Source organism: Prionailurus viverrinus, chromosome D1, assembly GCF_022837055.1.
Source record: "Prionailurus viverrinus isolate Anna chromosome D1, UM_Priviv_1.0, whole genome shotgun sequence".
Classification (NCBI taxonomy): Eukaryota; Metazoa; Chordata; class Mammalia; order Carnivora; family Felidae; genus Prionailurus; species Prionailurus viverrinus.
Genome location: NC_062570.1, coordinates 104,003,875 through 104,021,103, shown reverse-complemented (window position 1 = coordinate 104,021,103; position 17,229 = coordinate 104,003,875). Strand labels below are relative to the sequence as shown.

General features: G+C 41.4%; 1 protein-coding gene and 1 long non-coding RNA gene across 3 annotated transcripts in view; one reads left to right on the top strand and one right to left on the bottom strand.

The window, feature by feature from the left end:
• Window positions 1-5,688: 5,688 nt before the first annotated feature.
• On the top strand, window positions 5,689-7,461 carry LOC125176204 (olfactory receptor 1440-like). Its single transcript, XM_047877240.1, has one exon. The coding sequence runs from the start codon at window positions 6,213-6,215 to the stop codon at window positions 7,158-7,160; it is 948 nt and encodes a 315-aa protein (XP_047733196.1). The 5' UTR covers window positions 5,689-6,212; the 3' UTR covers window positions 7,161-7,461.
• Window positions 7,462-10,300: 2,839 nt separating this feature from the next.
• Window positions 10,301-17,229, bottom strand: part of LOC125176205 (uncharacterized) — a 38,239-nt gene continuing 31,310 nt past the window's right edge. For both annotated transcript variants that reach the window (XR_007156166.1, XR_007156167.1), the window contains exon 3: window positions 10,301-12,351. This is a non-coding gene — a long non-coding RNA (uncharacterized LOC125176205). The remainder of the gene's footprint in view (window positions 12,352-17,229) is intronic.

Here is a 17,229-nt window from a genome sequence, read left to right as displayed (position 1 = left end):
TTGGTCCTTTTCCTTCTCTTTCCACATTCATTTCCTCAGTGATCTCATTCCGCTTTCATATCACCTGGATGCTGAAAACTCTCAGTGTTTAGCAGAAACCCCTCTCCTATGTGCCATATTTCTGTATCAAACCACCTAGTCAGTATTTGTGTTTAGATGTCTATAGAACTTTCTTACACATGTCTGAAACTGAACTGTTGATTCTCTTCCACCACCATCTCAATCTGCCCCCCACTCCCCCTTTTCCCATTTTAGTTCATGACAACTCTCTATTCTTCCAGTTGCTCAGGACAAAACTCTTGAGACCATTCTCAAATCCCTTTGTTTTTCCATCATCCAAGTCTTATCTATTAAGAAATTATTTGGGGTCAATCATTAAAATATCTATAGGATCTGACCAGGATGAAGCAATAGCCTTTAATTTAATCTCTGTCTCCTATTTACTTTGCCCCAACCACACTTACCATCTTTGAACACCTCAGCTATTCCGAACCTTACAGCCTCTGTATAGGCTGTTCCTTCTGCTGAGAATGTTTTTCCCCAGTTATATACACCTCTCTCAGCAACTTCAAAGCTTTTACTCCACTGTGAGTTCTCACTGACACCTACCCTGACCCCTTATTTAAACTGCAACCTGTTATCCCTCTCCCCAATGCCCTGACTCTCCTCATCCTGCTCAACTCGTTGCTGCTGCACTCATTTTCAGACTATAGAACTTATTTATATTTATTGTTTATCATCTGCTCCCCTATTTTGCTGTGAAAATTGAGTTAATTTATACATGAAGTCCTTTAATAATACTTTAATGTAATTTCATTTCAATGACACATAGTTTGTGCTAAGTACACGTTATTAATATCTGATGTTATACTGCAGAGTATTTGAAAGATCTCAAACTAAAGTTTCTTCTCTTCTCTGTTTACTCACTGGAAAAAGAAAGTTAACCTGGGTTAGATTAGTACCTGGAATTTACCCAGGTCTATATACTGATTTCTATATTGATCATGATGACAGTGATTATTATCTAAGCAGATAGGACAAGCACTCATGGGATGAGAAAACTCAGACACCAGGAAGTTTGCAGGAAGATGAAATACAATTACTGTGTAGAATGGAGCTAATTAATAGAAAATTAATAAACTATTACTAAAATGTAATTAATTACATTACAATGCATATGTTTGTGCTTGAAATTATTTTTAAATAATATATATTTTGCAATATTTTGGCCCTAAAAATAGCTTTCTATAGAAGGAACTGCATCAAAGGATATGAATGTTTTTATGACTTGGCTTATTGCCAAAAACAGATATTTATAAATCTGAAGAAAATGGTATGTTTTAAAATATTTTAAATATTGGATAAACATATCAGTTTTTTACTGATGAACATCCAGGATTAGGCATAATTTTCATGTTTATAGCCCATTATGAGTTTTTGGATAATTACTCTTATGAAGTTTATTAGGGTAAGAGCATTAATATATCAAAATTTACTTGTTAACTCTTTAGCTTTGTGTTGTTTGTATATTTGATTTTGAAACAAAAAAATGTATTTAGGTAAAATGAAGATTGCAGTGTTTGCTAAATGATGGCTTAGATTTATTACACACAAAAGTGAGTATAAAATACTTACTGCAATGTCATAAGCAGTTGCTCGTACATTATCAACTAACTCTACCACTTCTTGATCTACTCAGTCTCCTTACAGACTTCTAAGTGGTAAAATATATTGGATTCTTCCATTTCAGGATCCAAGAGCAATCAATTAATTGGGTTCTGTCTATTCTAGAGACATTGCCTCATTTCTCTTCGGATTGAAGACACATTCTAGTTTGTTGCTTGAAGAGAGAACAAGTACTTTCTCTACACTGTTCCAGAAGAGGTAGTTGAATAAATTACAATTCCACAAATATTTAATGCATACATACATTGTTTGGTTCAGCCAATGACCTCAACCTAGGTGTGGTATATTATTACATTAATGGACACCAATGAAACACAACTCCTTACATTCACGTCCTTGTATTGTCCCCTTCCACATTGATTCTTTGCTTGGCCATGTGACTTGCTTTCACCAATGAAACATCAGACATATGATGCAAGCAGAAACCTGATGAGCACTTGTCACTGGCGCTGGCTCTCTTGGAACTCTGTGATTACACTTAGAAGAATCTAGGATGAAAGCCCACATAGAGAGAGAATCTCAGCCCCTCCCAGTTATTTAAGCCATCACAGGTGAAGCCCAAAACAAGTGACTGAGATCATCTTAGACCATCCAGCCCCATACAAGCCACCAGAAGAATGTAGTCACACATGGGATCCAAGTGAGGTCCGTAAGACAAACTAGTCAACCAAGAGAAACATGAGAAATGATAAATCATTGGAGTTTTAAGCCAATAAGTTTGGTTTGTTACAGAGCCCTATAGAACTGATATATTAGGTGTTAAGTATTAAAAATATTTATTCTTGGCCAAAAGCACAAACCAAGGTCTAAGTGGGAAAACTCATAAAAGTAAAATAAAAACATTGAAATTCTTACTCTACTAGAAAAATATAGGTGCAGTGGGAGTTTAGAAGAAGGAATTCACATTCATAGTAGGGAAAGCCTTCCAGAGTAAGCAAGAAAATATGCTTTTCTTTATACATAGTGTATTTCTCTCTTCCTACTAAATCACCTATTTTCTTTGCCTTCCTTTCTGAAAATGTAAAAAGAGCTGTAATGAATTGTCCCAGGAGCCATATGAAATACTTATTTAATACTTCTTTTGCTCCTTTCCAAATGATAGTCTTGGTGCCTTACAGATGTTAGATATTCAACGAACATCAAATTATTTTCTGAGCTGCAGAGAAACATTCTCTGTGGCTCATGAATAGTGATTTAATTTGAGCTTTATTATTAAAGAGAAATAAATGTAAAACATTTAGCCCATGGGATATAAAATTTTATTTGGGAAATATAATATTGTATTAAAGGAGAAAGATAGAAAGCAAGAACAGAAAAATGACTGTTTCTTTTATTTATTTTCTTTTATTTTTTTTAAGTAAGGCTTCACACCCAGCATGGAGCCCAACACAAGGCTTGAACTCAAACCATGACCCTGAGATCAAGACCTGCGCTGAGACAGAGAGGGAGAGTTGGACACTTAGCTGACTGAGCCACCCAGGTACCTCAAAATGATTGTGTTTCTTAACTGAGTGTTAAACAGCTCTTGGTACATTGTACTGTTCCCTTGGGTAGTAAACATATGAATAATTTATTACTGCTGTTTGTTGGTTCTCCAGAAGTTTATGAACAATCGCTCACCTGCCTTTATTTTCAAACTTCTAACTCTATTTTTACCTAAGTTTTATTTTTTCATGGGTTTCTTAAAATGTGTTTGCAGTTAATTTCCATAGTAAAATATCCTAGAAGAATTCAGTATGTTTACTGTTCTTGAGGCCATCCCTTTGAAATCAGAGATGATAAGATCACCAGGGCTGCTTGGCCACCTTAAGCATTTCATATGCTTGAAGGAAAGTAAGGGAGCAGCAGTACTGAGACTACTATTTTGGGCTCTTTTTTTCTAATCACAGCCAATGATTTTGATTGTTGTATGTTGGTCTTGAACGAACAATGGGAAGTGAAAACCAACAATAAAAGGAAAAGAACTAAAACTAACTTTAGGAATCAATATGAAATATTCTATTTTCCAGTTATATACCCTTTCTCTCCTACTGGGTGTTTTAATCATCATCTTTATCTAAATACTTTATTTCATTTTCTCTCATCAGTAAATTAGAAAAAGTGTATTGTAATGTACATTTTACTGCTTCTATCTTGTCATTAAAAACACTTTTTATTTAAAATATGTCAGTGATATAAAAGGGTAAACTTAAATCAACTTCACCGGAAGCATTTCCTATAATTTCTAAAATAACTTTACAGTTTCAGGATTGCTAGGTCACTGTACCTTCAAAACAGACATGACAAAATATACCATAGAAATACCACAACAGGGGTGCTTGGGTGGCTCAGTCAGTTAAGCATCTGCCTTCAGCTCAGGTCATGATCTCATGGTTCATGAGTTCAAGTCCCACACTGAGCTCTCTGCTGTCTGCACAGAGCCCACTTCAGATCCTCTATCCCCACCCTGCCCTTCCCCCGCTCATGATTGCTCTTACTCTCACTCTAAATAAATAAATAAATAAATAAATAAATCCTTAAAAAAAAAAAAAAAAGAAAAAGAAATACCACAACAACTAGTGTTTCCAAAGAAACCTTTTCTAAGTTTCTTGAAATATAAATTCTTTATGAACTTAGCTGATGGAATCTTTCTATTGAAGGTGTTCTAAGCATATAAACCTATGGTTCAGATCATAGGTTTGTGGCAACATAGTCTGGATCTCGTGGCGTCATCAGGGACACTGATAGATAATATGTAGTCAGGACAGTTTTCCCTTCCAGGTAGTTAAATATTCCTCTTCTTTGGGTATTTAAAATCAGATTAATAATGTTCTAGAATAATGGATCGCTTTTCTTTGTGTTTTTCTGCCATTATTACTGCTTCCTCAAGCATTATAGAGTCCCTGTGATACAAAGAGAATGTCAATAATGATCTAATCGTACAGATAAGGAAACTGACAACACACAGAAGGTATAGTAATATAGGGACAGAGCTTGGAATCCAACATGTCTGTTACTAGATCCAGGTGCTCCTGTCAAGTTTGATCGTCTTAACATTATACTATTTGTAAGAATGTTTAGTGTTATCTCTTATATAACTTAATTCAACACCTTAGCAAATAGACAACTTTTATTTTTCTCCAAATTAATGTAATAATGAAATGCAATAAAAATACTATTTTATTTATATGATGAATTCATTATAAAGATCTTCTGAAGGCATAAATATGAGAAGCATCAAAACAATCTCAGAGTTAAAAAAATGAGAGAACTTTTTCTTACTCGTTATCAATGTATTATATAATTATTATTTACTCTACAATTATATAACTTATTAATAAAATATGATTATAGATAATTAGAAAGTGTACAGGACTGGACAGATGGCACACAGACTGACAGGTTAAAAACTGAGCAGTGGGCACCTGGGTGGCTGGCTCAGTTGGTTAAGTGTCTGACTCCTGATTTTGGCTCGGGTCATGATCTCACGGTTCATGAGTTGGAGCCCCAAGTTGGGCTCTGCACTGACAACATGAAGCCTGCTAGGGATTCTCTCTCTTCCTCTCTCTCTGCCCCTCCCCCTCTCAAAATAAATAAATAAAATTTAAAAAATTGAGCAGAATAGGGAATCTATAAAAAAATGTCATCATGGACGCAACTTTAATCTGTGGAGAAATCATTTAATTATGTTGAGACAAGTGGCAATCAGTTTGGGAAGAAAAACTAAAATAATCTAAGATTTGTACCTCACATATGCACTAAAATCATCTAGAAAATTTAAATGTAGATATAAATACAAAAGAACAAAAAGAAAATATAAGAAAAAATTTTTGGATTGTGCAAAGAAATCTTTTTCAGTATAAGACCAAAGGCAGGAACCCTGTATATCACAGAAAATTGACTACCTAGAAATAAAAGAAATATGTATAGCAAAATACAACATAAACAATGTTCATAATAATAAACTTGGAAAATAATTAACAACAAAAATGAGGGCAAAAGTGTTATTATCCTTGGTATATAAAGAGCTCCTACAAATCAATAATGAACAACGAACTAGACAAGCAAAAAATGTATATGAGCAAATCAGTAAAGTTTATGCAAAATTAAACACAATGAAATAATTTTTTCATCTAAGATTATTGAGGACTAAAGTTAAAAAAAAACATTATGGGTAATGTTGACAATAGAATGGCCAGGGATATTGTCATAAAATCTTGATACTTGTGTAAATTGGTACCAATTTTAGATAACAATTTGGCAACAATTTGTGTGTGTGTGTGTGTGTGTGTGTGTGTGTGTGTGTGTGTGTCTGTGTCTCTGTGTGTTAAAATATTTGCAAGAATGTATTGCAAACTATCAAAAGTAGTTGGGAAATGGAATCTCCAATGGTTTTTAAAATAATTTTTTATGTTAGAAAATGTTTACTATGGATAACTTTTTGTTTAAATCATGAAAACATATTTAAAACAAATATGTTGCATAATATTAAGATAGTCTATCATTAACCCAGGGATCCTTCTGCAGATTGAAGAAACTTCAAGACAATGGCTGGAGGAAGGAACAGTACAATAGTCATCAGATTCATCCTTTTGGGATTCTCAGATTATCCCAAGATCAAGATCGCTCTCTTTGTAGTATTCTTGGGTTCTTACCTCTTGACAGTGGCTTGGAACCTGGGCCTCATCATCCTGATTAGGATGGACTCTCACCTACATACACCCATGTACTTCTTCCTCAGTAACTTATCTTTCTTGGATTTCTGCTATGTTACCTCCACAACCCCGAAAATGCTCTCAGACTTCTTCCAGAAGCCTAAATCCATCTCCTTTCTGGGATGCACCATGCAGTACTTCTTCTTCTCTAGCCTGGGTCTGACTGAGTGCTGTCTCCTGGCTGCCATGGCTTATGACCGATATGCTGCCATTTGTAATCCTCTACTCTACACCGCCATCATGTCACCCACCCTCTGTATACAGATGATGGTTGGAGCCTGTATAACTGCTCTCTTTGGTTCATTGATCCAATTGTGTGCTTTACTTCAGCTCAATTTTTGTGGGCCCAATGTTATCAACCACTTCTTCTGTGACCTGCCTCAATTATTAGTCCTATCCTGCTCTGAAACCTCTTTCCTAAAAGTCATGAAGTTTGTGATAGCAGTGATTTTTGGTGTAATATCTGTCTCAGTCATCATGATATCTTATGGTTATATCATTGCTACCATCCTGAAGACAAGCTCTGCTGAAGGCAGGTCCAAGGCCTTCAATACCTGTACTTCTCACCTGACAGCAGTGATCTGTTTTTTTGGATCAGGACTCTTTGTCTATATGCACCCCAGCACTGATGATTCTCTGGACCATGACAAGATGGCATCAGTCTTCTATACAGTGGTGATCCCCATGTTGAATCCTTTGATTTACAGTCTGAGGAACAAGGAAATCAAAGACGCGTTTAAGAGGTGTAAGAAGAGAGCTTTTTCCCATTGTCATAGTTAAAGGTCTGGCAGGCTAGTGGTCCTGGTGACTGGAAGTTTCTAGACTATGCAGAGAAACGCATTTAACTTTATTCAATCCTACTGGTGCTCTGGCAGGATTGCAAGTGAGTCAACCCATCTAAATCCAGGACTGGTTCACTGGGATGCAAATCCTGTGGCTTCTTTGCAACTTGACAGTTGGCTCTTCTCTTGTATAGTGATAATAACATCACAAGTTAACTATATTAACTGTTATATTAATATAAGCCTTCAGTTCCTTGGTGTTTAGCCCTTACATATTCTTTCAGAACTTCTGCCTGCAGGCTGGAGTGATTAGGGCTAAACACAAGACTGGTGGTCTTTCTCATACACAACATCACAATCAGCATCATGACCACTTCATCCCAGACTCCAAATCCTCTAGGTGTCTGAGAAAATTCCAGTTAAATAAGGTGGAGCTATGGAAAGAAACATTACTTTAGACTGTGACCTAATTCCCTGCAGGGAGATCTGTTATAGAGAGTTTGGTCTAGAGTTTGTTTTCTGGGTTTGTAATTCTAGAACTCAGCATCAGTAGTTTGTAAGTGAATGAACAGGAGATTTCCATGGTACTGCTCTGATCTGGGAAAGCTAAACTACAAAGGAAAGAAATGGTCATTTGGACTCTAAAATGGAGTCCAAGTTATTATCTATTATTATGGCAGACTGGATAGCATAAATGTACCCATCACTGCAAAGCTGTAACAAGACCATTTTTTTTAAAGAAACTGTTTTTAAAAATATATTTCTGAGCAGGCAAGAAAAGATGAAACCTTCAGAACCAAATATAAAGTAAAATCAGGAATCATGAGAGTAAAGACAGCTCAGAAGGTGGCTTTCATGCTGGGGGAATCTGCTGAACTCTGACAGGATCTGTGTTTTGACAGGCATGTGAGGCTTGGGGAAAGAGAGACCAAGCCTGGGGTTGCCTGGGAGTTAGATAGGAGACCCAGACATACACATGAGGGTCCAATCACTGTACTTCAGTATGAGAGGAAATTAAGAGAAAAAAACCGTGTCTCACAGAAAGGAAATCTTGACTCTTTCAGGTTTCATGCTCAGTATGGGGAAAAGTAAACTAAGAATTTGTAACCACCTGCTATAATAGAGGTTTGTGGTCTGAATTCCCCCTACCTGGGCAGTTCAAGAAATCTTTAGCTGAGAATTTATTTTAAAGTAATCCCAGGTTGGTAGTACCCTCAAGTACCCTCAATCAGAAGCAAATGCAAATCCTCATTTAAGATTCTTAAGAGAGATTCTTAAACCCAGGCTCAAATAATTTTCCTAAAGAACTGTTTAAAGAAAATTGGGTAACACAAATCTCTAAGTCCAAAGGAACAAGACCTTGTGGGTGAAAGCCAAGAAGACATGGCCACATCACACCAATAAAAGATGTCAGGAATGGCCACTGTCTCAATACAAATATAAAATCGATGGACTGATATGTTCAGGAATAAGGAAAACTTAAAATGTCTTTTGAAGACCAGCAAAATGAAGTTTACTGAGGATTTATTCATCTGGCAATGTGGTGAATTATACCCAAATGATTCTCCTAACTGAAACTGTTACAGAAACTGGTCTGGATCACCCGGCAGAAGAACCAAGTGGCACTTGGAGATCTTGGAAGTCAGGAGATATATTTTATACCGATGGGTTCAGAGATCATTCTCCACAGGTCTGAGTCCAAAACATCAACAGAGGGGACAACTTATAGTCTGTTACTTACGCATTCCTCATTATTAGTAATTTGGTGCCTGAGGCAAGCAGGGTGGGAAGAAGAATCCGGAAGGGATGTCTTCAGGCAGGGACTGAAATTCCCTTATCAGTCCTGTCGGCCATCATATAACAGGTTTTTCCCTATCAAAACAACTAAAATGTTGGATTTGAAATAAAATAACATTTTAAGTGAATTTCCTCTTAGCTTAATGAAAAGGAGGAAGAACAAGCTAAACCCCCAAATGAAATGAAACCAGGAACCCAGGGAAATAAAAAAGTGCCAAAAATGGCTTTCTTCTTGGAGAGTCTTACTGAACACTGGAGACCCTGAGCTTCTGCTACATAGACTGTGTGGGTGGTGAGGCTAGAAGACCAAACCCAGGGCGTGCTCCAGGTGATTCAGACAGAAACCTGTACAGAAAGCCCAGAGGAGTCTCCCCTCAGTGTTAATTACTGAGAATTTCCACAGATTATGCTCAAAAACACCAAAAAACAGTTATAGCAAATAAAAGCACAACCCTATATATAGAGTCAAGACCCCATAACTGACAACCAGTAGGGGGGAAATTGTCCACATAAGCAGACCTAAAAATCTTCAGACATTGGAATTATCAGTAAAGAGGATAAGACAATTAAGAACAGCCATGGTGAAACAGATTAAATCTCCCCCAGAAAGAAGATACTCACTCCTCAAAGGGAGCTATACTGCGAACAGGTCTCAAACCTGGCCACTCAGAGCACTGAAAACAAAAGAATCAAATGGAGGAGGAATTACCATTTGCCACAACATGGATGGACCTTGAAGGCATTATGCTAAGTGAAATAAGTCAGAGAAAGACAAACATATGATCTCACTTGTATGTCAAATCTAAAACAAACAAACAAAACCCAATCTCATAGATACAGAGAACAGATTGCTGGTTTCCAGAGGGAGTAGGGTGTAATATGGGCAAAATGGGTGAAGCTTATCATAATGAACTTCCATTTATCAAATAAATCATGGAGGTGTAATGGACAGCATGGCGACTCTAGTTAATGATACTGTATTGTATATTTGAAAGTTGCTAACAGAGTAGATCTTAAAAATTCTCATCTCAAGAAAAAAATTAAGATGGATGTGAACTAGACTTAATTATGGTGATCATTTCACAATAATATATGAACATCAAACCATGGTATTATACCTCTGAAATTAATACGATGTTACATATCAATTATAATCTCCAAAAATAGCAAAGGGAAGAGGTTTGGTAGATCCATGTGGTGGAATAATAGCCATAACGTTACGGAACCAGGCTGGAATTCTGGCGGAAAAACCAAGCAGCACTCAGAGATCTTAGTGGATCAGAGATTTATTTAACATCAGTGGGCTCAAAGGAGACCGTTTCTCCAAAGATCTGAGCGCTGAATGCAAGTGGGAAGGGTAATTTATAGTTGTCAGCTTCCATATCTGTGGCGGGTTTTCGTGTGCGCGGCAAACGGAGCAAGAAGAACCCAGAAGAGGGGTCTTTAAGCTAGAGATCAGAGCTTGTTTTAGTCCCATTGGCCATCTTGGGTGTACTTTATTCATTTCTCCAACATTCCCCCCTTTGATTCCTTTAAAAAAAAACTTTTAGTAGGCATCACCTTTTAGTTTTACAGGTTGGTACTCTCAGAAGGGTAAGATACATGCAGTAGTTTGACGAGCAACAGTGTTTTCAATAAAACATACCATGGCATTCAGGGGCCGATGGATACAAGTAAAATTATGGAGAGGAGGGCCCCACCAGGGCAGGAAGCCAGGATGCCCAATCCATGAGATCCCACCCATTCCATTGACTGATACTTTCCTGTTGTCTACATTGAATTCTTTCCTTGAGTTCCTTAACCTTAGTTGTAACTATTCCTGACTGGTTTACAAAACAGCAACATTTCTCTCCCCAGAAAGATGCAAGTCCCTCCTTTTTCTGAAGTGAGGAGGTTGAGGGCTTGCCTATTTTGGAGGGTCACTGCCGCCAGATAGTTTATTTGGCTTTGTAAGGTTACCAGAGAATCTGCCACTCGTTCCATGTCTTCATGTAGCTCTTGAGATAGTCTATTGTTTAGTCCTATGGATGAACCTATGCCCCCTAATCCGGTTCCTATTCCTGTCGCAATTCCTGCTCCTATCAGAACAGGCAGCAGGATTGCCTGTTTAGCCTGGGATTTGGGGCTAAAGGCTGTTAGGAACTGATCTTCAGTGTATACGGATATCTCTGGGGTTAGGAAAATGGAATAACATATCTGAGTCCAGTTGGCCTCTAAGTATCGGTAGGCCGAATTAGAACACAGATAGAACACCCCAGGGGTTGAACACAGGGTTGCATTCCTCTTTAAGGTTCTATTTCTTCCGCATAGAGAGGTACCGTTCATACCTTCAGGGACTGTACAGATTAGATTGTTGGCATTTGTGAGACAGACCCCAGTGGCCAATTAAGACAGAAGTGTTGGTTTTGAGATTTTCAGGAGCTTCTCAGGTCAAAGGGAGGATGGGAGTGGCTAAGTAAGCCCTCCAACTGAAGGGCAAGCACATCCAGCAGGTTTGGGTGTGATTATCTGTTTTATGGAAGACTTGTAGAGTAGTTTTGGCCCAATGCTGGAGTGGGGAATTGGTAAGCATCTGATTAAGGGCTGAAAGTTTCAAACCCTGGTAGGCTGCCAGGGGAGTGGTTACCTTTATGGCTTATATTACCCTATCCTGGGTATCCTTTATAACTTTTTGAAGAGCGCTATCTTGCATTCCTTCCCTGTCCAAGATCCCCCATTGAGGAAGGTAAGTGTAGCAAGCTCACTTCCTTTTCTGGAGGCCTTGTTGTGACATGGGTTCCTGACATTTTGGGTTATCTCTATGGTCCAATACTTAGTCCTTGGGGCACCAGGTGACTGACAGACAGTGGGTGTTTTCCCCTTGTAGCAATCTTTGTGGAGGGAGGTGAAGGTGCTGAATGCCCTTGACCCCCTTTTTGTAATATAACAATCCTGGGAGAAAAGCAGGTAAGCAGCAGTTGTGAGGGTGAGAGAGGTTATCATAATATGCAGGCAATACTTAATAATCCTCTCATCCAGAAGAGGCATGTGAGACCCAGCATGCATCTTTTGTCCCATGTCCAGCTCGTTGGTGCAGTCTCTATCAGCCCAACAGTAAGAAGTAAGATCAGGGCTATGACATCAGTAAAGGGCAAGGGCTGGCAGAGTTGCATCCAAACCCCTGGGCTTGGTTCACGCATTAATTCTTTAAGCATCTGCCATGTGCAGGCCAACCAGCTTCTGGGGTGTGGCTGGAGTAGGACTGGAGGTCTCAGGGGCCAGTGTCCCTTTTGAGGGTCAGTTTAAGTGGGTTGGCTGGATCTGGATCACTTCGCCAGCTTGTGGGTTCTTCTGAGTTGGCCTTCTCACTCTGGAGTGATGGACCCATGGGGTGATACCAGAAACTTTAAGGGCTGTAGGAGTTGTTAGAATAACAGTATAAGGCCCAGTCCACTGTGGTTTAAGAGGTTCCCTCTTCCAATCTTTGACCCACACAGAGTCTCCTGGCTGAAAGGGATTAACGGGGGTCCCTAAGGAAATTGGAGCCCTCTCTATGGTGTATCTCTGCAACTTATTTAGGACTGCCCCCAAGGTCTGGAGCTGTTCTCTTATTCTCCTGTCTCCAATCTGGTGTAGGTCTCCTGGGAGTTTTCCTAAACATGGGGTGGGGGGGAGGGATCACCCATATAATAACTAGAAAGGGGAGAGTTCTAGTGCCCCAGGCATGCATCGGAAACCCAAGAGGGACAGTGGTAGTAAATCTGGCCATGGAAGATTAGTCTCATGGTGGAAGTTAGCCAGGGTTTCTTTGAGGGTGCAATTCATCTGCTCTACTTTCCCGGAGCTCGGGGGTCGGTAAGCAGTGTGCAGTTTCCAGGGAATGTTGAGGGACTTTGTCAGGGTCTGTGTAATGTCTGACACAAATGCACGTCTGTTATTACTGTGTATGGTTAAGGGTAGACCAAACCGAGGCACAATCCCCTGTAGAAGAGCTTTGGCCACCTCATTACTTCATTCCGTTCTGGTCAGGAATGCTTCAACCTATCCCAAATATGTGCAGATTACTACAAGAAGGTACCTTAACCCTTTATTTGGTTGTATGTCAGTAAAGTCCACCTCTAAGTCTTCTAAAGGGGTGGTCCCTATCCTTTGTGTGCCAAGTGGGGGCCGTGGGGCAGACTGAGCATTATTTTTGGCACACATTACACATTGTTCACCGACAACTCTGCATAATGCCGGCTGCTGGCTGATATAGTAGTTCTTTTTGCGGAGGGCCTCTAGCGCAGTTTTCCCTAGGTGAGTGAGTTGGTGATATTCCTTCACTAGGTGTTTTCCCATAGATGACGGGACAAAGATGTCCCCATTTGGCATGACCCACCATCCTTCTTTGCTTAGTGTGCCCCCTTCTGTTGAGGCCCAACTTCTTTCCTTGTTTGTGTACAGGGGTGGGGAGACTTCCTTGTGGGGCACAAGAGTCATAGTGTAGGCAGGAGCTTCACCTGGGTCACCACAGGTGGCTGCTCTGGCTGTTTTTTCGGCCAGACGATTTCCTTGAGTTATGGGATCATCTTTCTGATGTCCCTTACAGTGTAGGATAGCCACCTTGTCTGGCAGCCATATGGCCTCAAGAAGTTTTAGTATTTCTTCCTTGTTTTGGATAGTTTTCCCTGCAGCAGTAAGGAGGCCTCTTGCTTTATAGATGGCCCCGTGTACATGCACAGTAGTGAAGACATACTGAGAATCAGTATAGATGTTAACTTGTGTACCTTTGCTAAGGATGAGGGCTCGGGTTAAGGCATACAGTTCAGCTCGTAGTGCCAACCATCTTTTTGGCAAGGCCTTGGCTTCCAGAACTCTGGTAGTTGTGGTTACCGCATATCCTGCTCTTCAGCTGCTCTCTTGTAAATAGCTGCTCCCGTCGCTGAACAGATGATCTCTGTGCTTGTTATAGCCTGGTCTTGGAGGTCCAGGTGGCTGGCATAGACTTCATCCACTACTCTGGAACAGTCATGGTTGGGTTCTCCCTTCCCCATGGGAAGGAAGGTGGCCAGGTTTAGTGTTCTTACTGTTTCAAGAGTGACCCTTGGATTTTCATAGAGAAGGTCCTGGTACTGTGTCAGCCAAGAATTGGAGAGGAAACGATATCATTGGGTGCTCATGAGGGATGTGACCACGTGTGGGACCTTAACATTAAGTGTTTGTACCATTGTGAGTTTGTCTGCCTCTGTGATGAGCAGGACTGTGGCTGCCAGTGCTCTGAGGCATGGTGGCCATCCTGAAGCCACAGGATCAAGTTTTTGTGACAGGTAGGCTACTGGCTGTTGCCAAGACCCCATGCTCTGAGTGAGCACTCCAAGGGCTATTTTCTTTTTCATGTATGAAGAGGTTAAAGGGCCTTTCTATATCAGGCAAACCCAGGGCTGGGGCTCATCCCAGAGCCAACTTCATTTCTGTGAAAGTGGCCCTTGCCTCCTCAGTCCATGTGAGGGGCTCCCGGTCTGGCCCTCCCAACAGGTCATAGAGGGGCCTTCCTATGGCTGAGAATCTGGGAATCCAAATGCGACAGAACCCTGTGGCCCCTAAAAATTCATGTAAGCCTCATTTTGTTTGGGGATGTGGTAGTGCGGTGATAACCTTCTTCCTTTCCGGTCCTAGTTCTCTTTTTCCTTTTGTGAGGAGGAAGCCTAAGTATCGGACCTGCTGCTGACAAATCTGTGCCTTTTTCCAAGAGGGCTGGTACCCCGAGTATGTCAGGAGCTGCAGGAGGGCATTGGTACCTTTCATACAGTCTTCTTGGGTGTCGCTGGAAAGGAGGAGTCATCTACATATTGGAGAAGGACACACCCTGTGGTTTCCCTCGGAAAGTCGGTGAGGTCTGCAGCTTCCCCAAAAAGAGTGGGTGAGTTCTTGAAACCTTGGGGAAGTCGTGTCCAGGTCATCTGCATCTGGCACCCTGTAACGGGCTTAGTGCATTCAAAGGCAAAAGATGGTTGACTTTGAGGAGCCAGGTGGAGGCAGAAGAAAGCATCCTTTAGGTTGAGGCATGTAAACCATCTGACTGACCCTGGAATTTGTCTGAGAAGGGTATACAGGTTTGGAACCACTGGGTGTAAGGAAATAGTCACTTTGTTAATGACCTTCAAATACTGTACTGGTCGGTATCCTCCTCCTGGCTTCTTGACTGGCAAGAGCGGGGTATTCCAAGCCGATTGGCACTTGATTAGAATACCTGCTTCTCTGAGCTTGGTCAGGTGCTCTTGTATACCCATTCTAGCCTTGAGTGGAAGGGGGTACTGTCTTTGTCTCTGAGGTTGGGTTCTAGGGAGCAAGTCAACAATGATGGGGGCCTAACTCCAAGCTAGTCCAGGTGAGTTATCTTCAGCCCATTCAGAGGGGAATGTAAGCCTGAATTCTGAGGGGCTACAGGGTTGGGCCTGGGCGCAGAATAGTCTCCATTCTTCTTCCCTTGGCAGGGTAATTGCCAAGACCAGGGTTTCCTTTTGCCTTGGGTTTAATTGGAAGCTAGTGTGTCCAGTGGGTTCAAAAGTTATTTGGGCCCCAAGTTTGGAGAGCAGATCTTGGCCCAGGAGGAGAATCAGGCAGTCAGGTAAGTAGAGGAACTCATGTTGGACCTTGTGACCCCCAAGTTCACATTGTCGAGCTTGACAGAAGGCTGTTGTATCGCCTATGTCCCAGTAGCCCCAAGTGTGGTTGCCATCTTTTGGCTGAAAGGGGCTACCGGGGAAGTAACAACCGAGTGTTCAGCCCCAGTCTCAACCATGAAAGTTATTGTTCAGCTCCCTACTTTCATTTCGACCGTGGGCTCATGGGGGCCAAAAGAGAAATAGCCTGGTCCCCCTCTGTCCGATTCTATCCCAGCCAGACCAATGAGGTTCTCACCTCAAGGTTCCTCCTGATATCAGCTGGGTTTTGAGGGCCCCTTCCAATTCGGACATTCATTCTTCCAGTGTCCCTTCTCTTTGCAGTATGCACATTGGTCCTTTGCTAAGGGGGCTCTGGGCTTCCCCCCTTTTGGTGGCTGGGGTCTTTCCATCTTTACAGTGTCTGTTTCTTTTAGTGCTGTTGCGAGAAGGGTGGCCTTCTTTTTTAGTCTTCTCTCTGCTTCTCTCCACTTCTCTTTTGGCTGCGACTTCTCTGTTCATGAAAACTTTATTGGTGACCTCTATCAGCTGAGTGACATTCATCCCAGCAAAGCCCTCCAACTTCTGCAGTTTTCTTCTGATATCTGGGGCAGCCTGTGCCACAAAGGAGGTATTTACCATTTGTTGACTTTCTGGTGCCTTGGGGTCAAACGGGATGTATACATGGTATGCTTCACATAGTCTTTCATAGTAGTCTCTGGGAGACTCCCCAGGCTGCTGTGTGACTGATGATATTTTCATCATGTTCATGGGCTTTTTGAGTCCAGCTCGGGTTCCCTGAAGGAGGGCTTCCTGGTATCGTCAGATGTGGGCTTGTCCCTCTTCTGTGGTGAAATCCCATGTTGGGCATTCTTCAGGTGTGGCAGTTAGAGCCCAGACAGCAGGGTTATTGATCCCTGGAGGTGCGTGATCTACATACTGTCGTGTTTCTCTCATTCTTCTTCTTTCTTCTGTATTAAACAGAGTACAGAGTAACTGTTGACAATCTTCCCAAGTTGGTCGATGGGTCTGGAAGAGGGACTCCATCAAGTTGACCATTGCTTGTGGCTTTTCAGAGTATGATGGAGTGTTGTGTTTCCAATTGAGGAGGTCAGTTGTAGAGAAAGGTTGATAATACATCATGGAATGGCTGGGCTGGACTGTTCTGTCCTTATTCTGCCTTTCAGCCTCTCTCATCTCCCTTACAGGCATTTGGAGAGCATTAGGTCTGGATCTGGGGTGCAGTCTGGCTTCTAGCCCTGATGGGGGAGGGTTCTCCAGGTCTGGGAGTGGAAGAGAGATGGGCGGCACCTCCAGGGCCAAAGAAGAGACAGATGGGGAGGAGTTTCAAGCTCAGGGGGAGGGGGGAGGGAGCCCGGTGAGTCATAAGGTGGCGGAAAGATGGGATCTTCCTCCGGGTCTCCTGCAAACACTAGGGAAGTGGTGGGTTGCTTCTTTGGCTCCCTGGGTGAGTCTCCAGATAAGGTAGCTAAAATCTTTGCCTGACTCTGCTTGCTATGGATGAATTGCACCCAAGGCTGAGGATTTGGGGCAATTCCAAGCCAGGAATCAATGTATCAAAATTGACCAGGGTGATCTGGGTTCCCAGTGAATATCAGCCAAACCCGCTGCACTATTTGAGCATCTAAT